The 13,260-nt window shown below is 42.1% G+C and overlaps 1 protein-coding gene and 1 pseudogene across 1 annotated transcript in view; one reads left to right on the top strand and one right to left on the bottom strand.

The window, feature by feature from the left end:
- Positions 1-13,260, top strand: part of LOC133991108 (tripartite motif-containing protein 16-like) — a 445,082-nt pseudogene that overhangs the window by 49,460 nt on the left and 382,362 nt on the right.
- Positions 1-13,260, bottom strand: part of adcy8 (adenylate cyclase 8 (brain)) — a 40,111-nt gene that overhangs the window by 11,039 nt on the left and 15,812 nt on the right. The window contains exons 8-9 of the mRNA XM_062428299.1: positions 9,373-9,451; positions 1,311-1,469 (exon numbers count right to left, since the gene is read on the bottom strand). Of these exons, the coding sequence (XP_062284283.1) occupies positions 1,311-1,469; positions 9,373-9,451 (238 nt within the window). The remainder of the gene's footprint in view (positions 1-1,310; positions 1,470-9,372; positions 9,452-13,260) is intronic.

Genomic DNA, 13,260 nt, shown 5'->3' with positions numbered 1-13,260 from the left:
TAATTTTAGTTTGACCCCAAAATAAAGTGGGTTAGATCATCTGAAGTAGGGCCCATTTTATTTTCATTTTTTGGGGGCTTTTTTGCCTTTATTGGACAGTTGTTGGCAGCGAGGCCGACAGTAAACAAGAGGAGAGATATATGGTTATGACATGCAACAACAGTCCCATGCCGAACCAGGGATGTTGCAGGTTTATTGCATGCGCTATAACAATGCCAGTAAAAGAATAGCTGCACCCCCTGGAAGACATCATTATACATAAAATACGTCTGTCTATGGACCGTGCTAATGGAGCTCAGAAGGTCTACAGCTCAGAGGAATAAGATATATCAGGCTTTGATACACACACAATACTTGTTAGTAGATCAGTTCATTGTTGGTTTTAAACTAAATTCTTTAAACAGTTGAATAAGAATAATAAAAGATCTGCATCGCTTAATGCATGTTATCCAGTTCATCTATAGACTGTTCTGATAGAGCTCAGACAACAGTTTAATAATCAGTTTGAACACAGATTAGAAAAGTCTGCTTATTAACTGATGTGCTGATTGTGTTCATCAGTCTGATATCTGCAGGCAGTTGCTAGTTAGCTTTCAACTCTCAGAGCTTCAACTCCGTTAACCAGAGATGAAACCCCGTCAACTAACACAACCTGAGAGCTCAGATCAGAGAGAAGAGTCATTTTCATTAAATTCACCTAGCAGCTGATCAAGTACTGAAACTAATCACGTCATCTATGTTTATAACTCGATTTTCCTATTTTGTACATTTTACACATTGTGCTAAAAAAAACCAAAAATCTAATAAATTCAATTAATTCAATATATCGCTTAATCTGATTTAACTGTCTGGTCGTCTGACTGCTCGTGTTTGCCGACTCTTCAGAGATCTCAGCAGCATTAACTTAATAAATCAGAATTTTCTTTAACATAAGATTCATTTCATGCCATCTTGACTAATTTATATTGATTTCTGTAGGTATGAAAATAAACTGAGAGGCTTCAAATGCGCTTGAAGCAGATAATCCATCACAATAAAACAATACAGCAATAAATAGTCAGCAGCTTTCTTTGTTATATCAACAATATTATCACATGATAATTTAGTGTTCAGGTATTGGACGCTCCAGTTAGTAGTTTATTAGATAATTATTCCCCAAATTTAGGAGCTCCCCCAGCACTTAAAACCTCTGACATGTTGTTGTGTAATACCATCACATATAAAATAAAGCAAAGTTAATATTCATTGTTTCAGAGAGTCAAAGTGAGATTAAATTCAAACACGTGACGGATGTGTGAGTTTGTACGGACCTCGTTGTCCCGGTCCTTCTCCAGGAAGTGTCGGGCCACGTGGCTCGGCAGGATGTTCCGCAGCATGTTCTCGTTGTGTTCTCGCAGCTCCTTCATCTCGTTGATCTCCTCTTTGGCCTGAACGCGCCACAGGAAGTCCAGCCGGGCCGTGTACTCCAGCTACAACACAGAAAAAAACTGATGCTTAGTAAAGTATCTCATTTTTTTACTTAAAGCCTCTATATGTGCAGAATTTGAACGTTTTGATCTCTGGCGCCCTCCAGTGGCAGAACCAGAAAATACACCTTAAAAATAAAACTTTATTTTATATTCTTATTTCTTTTTTCTCCCAATTTAAATCATCTAGGTAGTGATTTGTAACTTTTACTATAAAATAAGAACAATGGTAATGAGACAGTTAATTTCCTTTGGGATTAATAAAGTATCTATCTATCTATCTATCTATCTATCTATCTATCTATCTATCTATCTATCTATCTATCTATCTATCTATCTATCTATCTATATAAATAAATGCCATTCAAACGCTACATACAAGCTTATGTGTTTGCATTATTTGATTTATTCCACTTATGTAAAAGTACCAATATTTAGTTTTTAAGTTTATCCCAATAAAATGATTACAGTAAGTTAACTATTTGGATGACTTATTATTACAAATTCAGTGTCATTTGTCTTTGTGTTGTTTTTTTCTAGGCCTGTCACAATAGTTATCGACCCAACAATGACGTAATTATCAGCATCATCATGTCTATATATGGACTTATCGTATGATACATGTACACACTTCACATTAGCAGCTAAGAGGCTATTCATGACACATTGGCTAAGTGAGTAGTGTCCTCCATTCCTCACTGTGTCCGCCTGAGTGGAGATTAAAGGTAAATAACTCTGTCCCCAACCATAATGGTGGTATAAAATTATCTTCAAATGACAATAATATTGTTTATTGCGATTATTTCTGGTCCAACCAAAGTAGTTATCATGACAGGCCAAGCTGTTTCCCTACAAGCAATCCTGCAAAAACAGGTTTAAATAAGTAGTTAACGTTCATATTTACCAACTCAAACACTTTAAATATGACTCAATCAAAATCAATACAGCAGAATCAGAGATATCGTCCATCATCCTGGTCAAAATGTAACAACTTCATCACCCAGATTGGATATAAAAAAAGTGTGATTGTGTCACAGCCGACACATTACTGCTAACGTTGGTTTGAGTACAATCTTTCCCTAATCATAGAGGTGGAAGATCATTAAACCCGAGGACTGGATGGATGTAGAAAAAACAAAGGATGTAAATGTTGGTTTCACCCTTTGGAAAGCATTTTATCTTTCAGGGAAGATAAAAAAACAACAGAATCATAAACACACATAACAGCTAAAAATAAAGGCTTTGTGTTGGTAACGCTATGATGTGATGAAATCATGGAGTTAATTTAAATGCAGCTTTTTACTGTGACATTTTTTTTTTTTTTATCCGTGAAGGAAAAAAGTTGAATTACAATTAGAGACGTGTGAGGAATAAGACGAGACCAACTGAGGGTGAAAGTGACTCAATAAAGTATCAAATTAAAATATATTTTCTTGTCACTCCTCACAGACTTAGAGGAGTTGATCATAATGAGCTCATTGTGACCCTGCTAACGCTGCCTGATACAGTAACTATCTATTAATCTTTATAGTAACCGATAACCAGGACTTTTCACTGTTATCTTCAATATCTCCAAACGTTTTATGCTCCTTCTTAAACTCCTTCTCCTCTTTCTTTTTCCTTTCCAGACAGACTTTATTAACTGCTTCTAATGAAAAATTCAACCAGGATGAGGTGGGAAAGTCTGTTGTTTATATCATTTAAATGATGGAAAAGCTGAACTGTGTTTCTGGAATTAAAAAATCTGTTAAAGGTTGGATCAATTATGGAGCGGGAGCCAAAAAAAGGAGTCTAATAGGCAACACAAATTGCTTTTTCTCAATGCACAATTAATACAAAGTAATTTGAATACATTAGAGCCAAACAATAAGTCGGTACCATTTGGTTAAAACATGTCAAGGGGGGGGGGGGGGGGGGGGGAGAAAAAAAGGAAAGAACAAAAAAACCCTGATATTGAAAATTAATTTCGCGGGCAAGCAGATAAGCCTGTGAGGATTTAAGCGCCTGTCTCTGGCGATTGGCGGAAACAGTTTTGTGATTAATCTTTGTATCAATTAGTCCCATTAATCATATGAGTGAGTACAAAACTTCAATCTCATTTTCTGTTGTTTTTTTTTTTTTTTTGTAATTAAGACTGTAAAAGCCCACAGCGGCCGGTTTGGGTTTGGCGGCAGGATAATAATGAGATGGCGGCCGGTCGCTTAGTCGTTAACTAACATGACCTCCGCGGTTCACAATCTGGGTGACACTTTCATTTAAAAACCCTCCCAGAAAAAATGCACTTAGCTGCTCAATCCTAATAAACATTTAACTCAGTGTAAAAGCTGCTGTCATCTCTTATACAACTTAATTACAACAGCAAATATGTTTTCCTTCTTCCTTCCTTCCTCCCTTCCTTCCTCCCTTCCTTCCTCCCTTCCTTCCTCCTTCCTCCCTCCTTTCCTTCCTTCATACTGTTTATATTCTGACTCATAATTAGTCTCTACATCTATTCACATTCATAAATTACCTGTCAGTCATTAATAAATGTTGGAATAATCTTTAATCTTGAATAATGTTTTGATTTTTTGATTGTTTTTTAAATTTGCATAAATAAAAATGTTTATCAGCATCACAAACAACAACGTAACACATAACAATTAAAACACATAAAGTGACTTTTAATGCAGATTTAACCAATTAACCTTCCTGTCGTCCTGCCGGGTCAAATTGACCCCGTCTTTTTTGAATGTTCCTTCTTTCCTTTCTTCCTTCCTTCTATCTGTCCTTCCTCCCTCCCTCCTTCTCTCTTTCTTTCCTTCCTCTCTCTTTCCTCCCTTCCTTCTTTCCTTCCTTTATCCCCCTTTCTTCCTTCCTTCTGTCCTTCCCCCCTTCTTCTTTCATTGCCTCCTTCCTTCCTTCCTTCCTCTCTCCTTCTCTCTTTCTTTCCTCCCCCCAACCTTCCTCCCTTCCTTCTTTCCTCTGTCCTTCTTTCCTTCCTTTCCTCCCTTCCTCTTTTCCTTTCTCCCTCCCTCCTTCCTTCCTTCTTTCCTCCGTCCTTCCTTCCTTTCGTCCCTTCCTTCCTCCTTCATTTCCTTCCTTTCATTCTTTGCCTCCTTCCTTCTTTCCTCCTTCCCTTCCTTCCTTCCTTCCTTCTTCCCTCCTTTCCTTCCTTCTTCCTCCCTTCCTTCCTCACTTCCTTCCTCCTTCCTCCCTCCTTTAATTCCTTCCCTCCTTTCCTTCCTTCATCACTCCCTCTTTTCCTTCCTTCTTCCTTCTTTCCTCCCTCCCTTCCTTCCTTGACTCGAGGACAACAGGAGGGTTAAGTGTATTCATCAAATCTTAATATTAGGTGACAAATCAGAAAACACTCATATGAGCTGTGTCTATAGTGTGAAAGATAAAAGATCTATTTACATTCACTATAATGAAATGATTTCTTCTTCATCCACCGGCACCATTAGGTAATGACCATGACTATTGATCTTAAAATGATTTCACATTTCAACATAAGAGCCTCTTGTGCTGCAGCTACGTGTCGGCCGATGCTTGATAATGTAATTACAGCTCGGACAGGAAGCAGCGTTCACATGAAGAACAACCTAATCTGGCTTCTGTGCCCTGCTGCCATTAGTTTATTATGAATAAAAAGTGGGGGCTTTGGCTTGATTCACACTTGATTCAATACATTTACTCATATTATTAATCTTTTAAATGCATGATAATGGAGTTAAAGAGAATCATTTACCCGAAATCTCATCTATCAGGCTTATAAAATGAAATGCGCACTCATAAGTTCAATATAAATGTAAAAAGGGAGAATGTGTGCAAATGTTATTTTCTGGGTTATTGTGAAGATTTTGCACTGAATGAGCTTCTCCTGATGAAAGAGGCGGTGAAGAAGAGGAATAAAGGAGTGAAAGACCGTCCTCCATCTTTCTGCACTAATAGGCTCTTCTTCACAACACAGTAAAAAACACTTAAAGGTCTCCTCTGAAAGACGCATTAACTAATGTATTTACACCCTTCTCTCTCTCTCTGTTCACACACGTGTTCTCAACAATGAGCGTCGACATTGTGAGTTTTCCGCTGTAAAAGCTTTGAAAAGACTCGCTCTCAACGAAGCTGCTTCATTATCGCAGCGTTTAGCAGTGGTGATATATTACTCCCGTTGAATACTTTGTCATTTCACGTCTCTGCTGGATCTCTGCTGCCTTCCAAAAAAATAGTGAGATTTGTGATCATTGCCTGAGTCGATTACAAGAAGATTTAGTTCCTCACGCAACAAGGAGCAGCTGTGGCTTTTACTGAGGCTCATTTGTTGTGATTCCTTCCCAGGCCCACCTCTGAGCGGAGGCCAACGTGGAAGTAACTTAAAACTGCATTCTATCAAAAGGCCACCAGGGGGCGACCGTTTTGGTGTCAAAAGGACTTCCGTCTCTATACAAGTCAATGGAGAATTCACCAACTTCTCACTTGATTTCTAACCTCAGTAAACGTTTTCAAAATGTGTTTATGGTCTCAATCGCTAGTTTAAAGCCTTCTTCAATGCAGTATGATGTTCATTTGGGACATTTTGGCCTCCCTGATTTTATATTTGACGATAAAGCAGGGTATGCATTAGGGCGTGGCTACGTGGTGATTGACAGGTTGATTGATTCACAGGTTCAGGAGGGCGGACAGATAGACTGCAGGAAATAGCCGTGAACTTGTTTCACACTGACAGTTTTCTCCAGAGTTTTGTGGTTATAGTTAATCGTAACAGCTAACTTAAAGATCGTTTATAATATTGGTATAAAAAGCTGATTGTACATCCCAAAAGCACAGATGAAGAAATCACCATGTTGAACATTGAACTTCCTGCTCAGAGTAAACAGCCTGTTTAATATCATCTTTTTCTCTCGGCCTCTCACATAAACAGCTTCTTCTTCTTCTTTTTCTTTTCTTTTTTTCTCTCCCATCAGAGTGGCGAGTGTCAGACGCCTCGCTGCGAGCTGTCATTGTCTCTGCTTTGCCAAACAAGTGGTGGGATTGACCGGGGGCAGAATCAATATGCCACTGGATGACTGCAAATGCGGCTGCTTTCTACTTTCTACTTTCATGGAGGCTACAAAAGGACCTTCAATTACGGCCGTCTCCCCTCCATCTCTGACCGACGCCGAGCCGCTGAACTACATGATCAAAGGTTGCCATAGAGAGAGCTTGAAAGCAACGCGCTGATACCAGTTTCCTCTGAGCTGCTGACTCTGACTGCATCCTTATAAAACCGGCTTGTATAATATGTCGTGTAAATGAAGAGGGTTTTTTTTCTGTGTCTTTGTGTGTTGCACAATAACACCTGACTGTTGCTTTTCTCTGGTATTATGGATGAAATGCTGCTGATAGGAATTAAAAGGGCTAGTTCACCCAAATTAGATTTCCTTTCTCATAGATGTTCAGTGACAAATAAGGGTTGGCAAGGTGAGCAATTAAAAAAATATGTTAAAAAAATAGATTTAAAAGCAGCATCAGGTTTTTTTAAATGTACATTTAGTATTTTTGTTGGTTTTATATCATTTGAAATGACATTTGCACCATTTTTTACCAAAAGTAAGACTGAATGCTCCTGAAAATGTCAAATGGTGTAACCACAAAAGAATGATAAATATTACATATTTTATCCACCTACAGTGTATTTAAGTGGATTTATACTAATAATGACTTCATTTAAATGTTGTCCCTCTCATGTACGTTAATTGAGTGGACAAAATATTAGGAACACCAGCAAATATAATGAACCGTAGTACATCACCATCACCTACTAATGACCTCAGTGATTAACATAAAGTAGAATTTAAAGCAGATCTGTTGTATTGGGTTGAATTAGATTACACAGGTGTACCAGTGAGTGTTTATAGAGTCTTATATTGTCATTTAGTTTCATCCAAAACTCACAAACACAAACTTGTGATTCAAATTTTTCAACATTTTATCCATAATCTTTGCTGTTTAAAAACTTCCTTCCCCTGCAGGTCATTACCAGGCGGGGAGTTCCGGTCCTCTGAAATGAGGCCAACGTGGAAGTAACTTAAAACTGCATTCTATCAAAAGGCCACCAGGGGGCGACCGTTTTGGTGTCAAAAGGACTTCCGTCTCTATACAAGTCAATGGAGAATTCACCAACTTCTCACTTGATTTCTAACCTCAGTAAACGTTTTCAAAATGTGTTTATGGTCTCAATCGCTAGTTTAAAGCCTTCTTCAATGCAGTATGATGTTCATTTGGGACATTTTGGCCTCCCTGATTTTATATGTGACGATAAAGCAGGGTATGCATTAGGGCGTGGCTACGTCGTGATTGACAGGTTGATTGGTTCACAGGTTCAGGAGGGCGCCTCATGCTCCTCCTGATGCCCATATAAGTAGAATCCCTGTTTTTATTTTTCCCAGCATGCACCTGAAATGTTCAAGATGGCGCTGCTCAGATCCGATACTATTGGCTTCTAAGCAGCAGTCCACAAACCAATGGGTGACGTCACGGATGTTTTATATACAGTCTATGGTCATTCCTCTTTCTCTCCCTGTTTCCTGTCGGCCATCTGCTATCAAAAGGTAAAGCCCCCCCCCCAAAAAACCCTGTTCTGTCTTCTCTGTGCTGCTGTTTTTACAGACATGTCTGAACGAACCGCTACCTCTCGACCTGCCTGTGATCTCCGAGCGTCTGTCACTAACTCCACGATGTACAAAGTGTTTTATCCACTTATCACTTTTTTGTCGCACCTGTCGTCAGGATCACAAACGGGTGAAAACCAGCTGTTGAGAGAGCTGTGGCACGCTGACTCCGACACTGTTGAGATGTCAGCGTTGATTAAAGTGTAAATGAAGTTTTTCTTTCGGGTTTCATCTGAGCTCTCTGTACTTCAGAGGGATTATAAGATGTTACTGCTTTTATTATTCAAATTGACCCCGTCTGTTTTGACTGTTCCTTCCTCCCTCCTTCTTACCTTCCATACTTCCTTCTTTCCTTTCCTCCCTTCCCCCTTTCCTTCTTCTTCCTTCCTTCCATCCTTCCTTCCTCCCTTCCTTCTTTCCTTCCTTCCCTTCCTTCCTTTCCTTCTTTCTTCCTCCCTTCCATCGTTCCTTCCTTCTTTCCTTTCCTCCCTTCCTTCCTTTCCTTCTGCTTCCTTCTTTCTTCCTCCCTTCCATCCTTCCTTCCTCCTTTCCTTCCTTCTTCCTCCCATCCATCCTTCCTTCCTTCTTCCTCCCTTCCATCCTTCCTCCCTTCTTCCTTCCTTCCTTCCTTCCTTCTTTCCTTTCCTCCCTTCCTCCTTTCCATCTTGTTCCTTCCTTCATTCCTTCCTTCTTACCTTCCTTACGTCCTTCCTTCCTTCTTTACTTCTTCTTCCTTCCTTCCATCCTTCCTTCCTCCCTTCCTTCTTACCCCCCTCCCTCCTTCCTTTCCTCCCTCCCTCCTTCCTTCCTTCTTACCTTCCTTACTTCCTTCTTTCCTTTCCTCCCTTCCTCCTTTCCTTCTTCTCCCTTCCATCCTTCCTTCCTCCTTTCCTTCCTTCTTCCTCCCTTCCATCCTTCCTTCGTCTTCCTTCCTTCCATCCTCCCTTCCTCCTTTCCTTCCTTCCCTCCTTCCTCACTTCCATCCTTCCTCCCTTCCATCCTTCCTACCTTCCTTCAATCCTTCCATCTTTCCTTCCTTCTTCTCCCTTCCATCCTTCCTTCTTTCCTTCCATCCTTCCTCCCTTCCATCCTTCCTTCCTTCCTTGACTCGAGGACAACAGGAGGGTTAATCTCTTGGTTATTTATTTTTGTGACTCTGATGTCTTGATTGGATGAGGACATTTAAAGTCAGCTGCGATGAGAAGATGAATACTTAAAGAGGGAATCTGCTATAAGAATGAACTCGTACTGTATCACACCTCCTGCTGTGGTCTTACCTGCTGGCCGTGGTAAAACACAGCGAGGAGGAACATGGCCATCAGGAGCAAAGACGTCTCTTTGGTTCCCAGGAAGTTTCTATTGAGAAAAAAAAGAAAAAAATCATCATTTAATGTGATTGAAAATACATGAAACACTGTTGTTGTGCTTCTTGTTTTCAGTCTTTAACAAACAAAGATAAATATATAGTTCAGTGACAAGATGAACAATTCAAAAATATGTTTCTTGACTCTTTCTTTCCTTCCTGTCTCTTTCCTCCCTTCCTTCTTTCTTTCCTCCCTCCTCCTTCTTTCCTTTACTCCTTCCTTCCTTTTCCTTCCTTCCTTTCTCCTTTCCTCCTTCCCTCCTTCTCTCTCTTTCTTTCCTCCCCCTCCCTTCCTTCCTTCCTTTCTCCCTCCATCCTTCCTTCCTTCCTCTCCTTCCTCCCTTCCTTCTTTCCTTCCTCCCTCCCTCCTTCTTTCCTTTCCCTCCTTCCTTCCTTTTCCTTCCTTCCTTTCTCCTTTCCTCCTTCGTTTCCTTCTCTCTTTCTTTCCTCCCCCTACCTTCCTTCCTTCCTTTCTCCCTCCCTCCTTCCTTCCTTCTTTCTTCCATCCTTCCTTCCTTCCTTCCTCTCCTTCCTCCCTTCCTTTCCTCCCTTCCTTCCTCCCTCCTTTCCTTCCCTCTTTCCTTCCTTTCCTTCCTTTTCCTCCCTCCCTCCCTCCTTTCCTTCCTCCCTCCCTCCTTTCCTTCCTTCTTCCTCCCTCCCTCCGTCCTTTCCTTCCTTCTTCCTCCATTCCTTCCAATTTTCTTCCTCCCTCCCTCCATTCCTTCCTTCTTCCATCACTTCCCAGTATGGACTCCCATCACTTCCCAGTATATATATATATATCTTTCACGGTTATATGCTCAGGATTCCTTCGTACATTGTCACCGTAAAGGTCACTGAACGCCCACAAGATGAGTTTTCTCACATTTGCAACATTAATATCGAGGAGAAAAAAGGTCAACATGGCTCCCTGATGTGTTTCTGACGGAGACGGAGGTGAAGAAATAGACAGAGACATAATGTACTTCTCCTCCTTTAACACGTGTTCCTTTACTAACATGAACTACAGGCAATCAAGAGTCAGTTTAAGGAAGGAGGGGAGGAAGGAAGAAGGAAGGAAGAATGAAGGAAAGGAGGGTGGAAAGAAGGAAGGAGGGAGGAATGAAAGAAGGACAGAGGAAAGAAGGAAGGAAAGAAGGAAGGAGGAAGGGAAAGGGAGGAAGGAAGGAAGGAAGGAAGAAGGAAGGAAAGGAGGGAGGGAGGAAGGAAGAAGGAAGGAAAGGAGGGTGGAAGGAAAGAAGGAAGGAGGGAGGAATGAAAGAAGGACAGAGGAAAGAAGGAAGGAAAGAAGGAAGGAGGAAGGAAAGGGAGGAAGGAAGGAAGGAAGGAAGGAAGGAAGAAGGAAGGAAAGGAGGGAGGGAGGAAGGAAGAAGGAAGGAAAGGAGGGTGGAAGGAAAGAAGGAAGGAGGGAGGAATGAAAGAAGGACAGAGGAAAGAAGGAAGGGAGGAAGGTAGGGGAGGAAAGAAAGAGAGAAGGAAGGAAGGAGGAAAGAGAAGGAGGGAGGGAGGAAGGGAGAATTAAGGAAATGAGGGAGGAAGGAAGTAAGGAGGAAGAAAAAGAGGGAGAAAGGAAGAAGGATTGAAAGGAGGAAGGAAGGAAGGAAAGGAGGAAGGAAAGAAGGAAGGGAGGAAGGGAGGGGGAGGAAAGAAAGAGAGAAGGAGAAAGGGAGGAAAGGAGAAGGAAGGGAAATAAGGAGGGAAAGAAGGAAGGGAGGAAGGGAGGGGAGAAAAGAAAGAGAGAAGGAGAAAGGGAGGAAAGAAGGAAAGAAGGAAGGGAGGAAAGAGAGAGAGAAGGAGGGAGGGAGGAGGAAGGAAGAAGAAGGAGGAAAGGAGGAGGAAGGAAGGAAAGAGGAAGGAAGTAAGGAAGGAATGAAGGAAGGAAGGAGGAAGGAAGGAAAGGAAGAAGGAAAGAAAGGAGGGAGGAAAGAAATAAGGGGGAAAGAAAGAAGGGGGAAAGTTGAAGGGAGGAAGGTAAGGGGGGAAGAATGAAAGAAGAACGAGAAAGAAGGAAGGAAGGAAGGAAGGAAGGAAGGAAGGAAGGAAGGAAATAAGGAGGGAGGAGACATAATTGTACTACTCTCCTTTAACACGTGTCCTTTACTAACATGAACTACAGGCAATCAAGAGTCAGTTTAACCGATTTAACCTCGTTAATTTTTATATGATGCAATGCTTCTACATCTAATTGGATCTCTACAGGAGGAACATGTGCGGTAAAGATAAAGGTTTACGGTCACTGAGCTGTGAAATGTGTCGCCATGTTTCAGCTGTTGACTGATTCCTTATTTATCACTGACGCTGGAGGAGCTGATGCTGATATCTATATTAGAGAGTAGAAGAAGAAACATCTTTAACCCTCCTGTTGTCCTCAAATCAAGGAAGGAAGGAAGGAGGAGGAGAAGGAAAGGAAAGGAAGGAAGGAAGAAGGAAGGAAAGGAAGGAAGGAAAGGAGGGAAGAAGGAAGGAACGGAGGAAAGAAGGAGGAGGAATGAAAGAAGGACAGAGGAAAGAAGGAAGGGAGGAAGGTAGATGGAGGAAAGAAAGAGAGAAGAAGGAAGGAAGGAAGGAAGGAAGGAATGAAGGAATGGAGGAGGGAGGAAGGAGGGAGGAAGGAAGGAAGAAGGAAGGAAAGGAGGGAGGAACGAAGGAAGAAGGAAGGAAAGGAGGAGGAAGGAAGGAAGGAGGAAGGAAAGGAGGGAGGAAGGAAGGAAGGAGGAAGGAAAGGAGGGAGGGAGGAATGAAAGAAGGACAGAGGAAAGAAGGAAGGGAGGAAGGAAGATGGAGAGGAAAGTAAGAGAGAAGAAGGAAGGAAGGAAGGAAGGAAGGAAAAAAGGAATGGAGGAGGGAGGAAGGAGGAGGAAGGAAGGAAGGAAGAAGGAAGGAAAGGAGGATGGAAAGAGGGAGGAACGAAGGAAGAAGGAAGGAAAGGAGGGAGGAAGGAAGGAAGGAGGAAGGAAAGGAGGGAGGAAGGAAGGAAGGACAGAGGAAAGAAGGAAGGAAGGAGGAAGGAGGAAGGAAAGGAGGGAGGAAGGAAGGAAGGAGGAAGGAAAGGAGGGAGGGAGGAATAAAGAAGGACAGGGAAAGAAGGAAGGGAGGAAGGTAGGGGGAGGAAAGAAGAGAGAAGGAGAAAGGGAGGAAGGAGAAGAAGGAAGGAAGGAAGGAGGAAGGAAGGAGGAAGGAAGAGGGAGGAAGGAGAAGAAGGAAGGAAAGGAGGGAGGAAGGAAAGAAGGACAGAAGGAAAGGAGGTAAGAGAGAGAAGGATGGAGGGAATAAGAGAAGAAGGAAAGGAGGGAGGAAGGAAGGAAGGAAGGAGGAAGGAAAGTAGGGAGGAAGGAAGGAAGGAGGAAGGAAGGAAGGAATGAGGAAGGAAGGAAGGAAGGAAGGAAGGAGAAGGAAGGAAAGGAGGGAGGAAGGAAGGAAAGAGGAAGGAAAGGAGGGAGGAAGGAAGGAAGGACAGAAGAAAGGAGGTAAGAGAGAGAAGGAGGAAGGGAAGAAAGAAGAAGGAAGGAAAGGAGGGAGGAAGGAAAGAAGGAGGAGGAAAGAGGGAGAAGGAAGAAGGAGGAAGGAAGGAAGGGACAGTATCTGTATATATTTGTGTTTCTGTGCGTCGGCGTCTCTCTCTCTCACTCTGTGTTGTGGTGGACGGTGTCGTAGCGGACGAACAGCGAGGTGTAGAAAGCTTCGGTGAGCAGCGAGTAGATGGCGATCATCACCAGCAGCACGGCCAGCTTCAACACGGAGTTCAGCCGCAGGAACACGGCACACGTCACCATCGCCAGCACGCCGGTAAACACGAAGTACT

Source organism: Scomber scombrus, chromosome 11 (assembly GCF_963691925.1).
Source record: "Scomber scombrus chromosome 11, fScoSco1.1, whole genome shotgun sequence".
NCBI classification, from domain to species: domain Eukaryota; kingdom Metazoa; phylum Chordata; class Actinopteri; order Scombriformes; family Scombridae; genus Scomber; species Scomber scombrus.
Note: the sequence above shows the minus strand (reverse complement) of the source record. Positions and strands in the feature narration are given on the sequence as shown.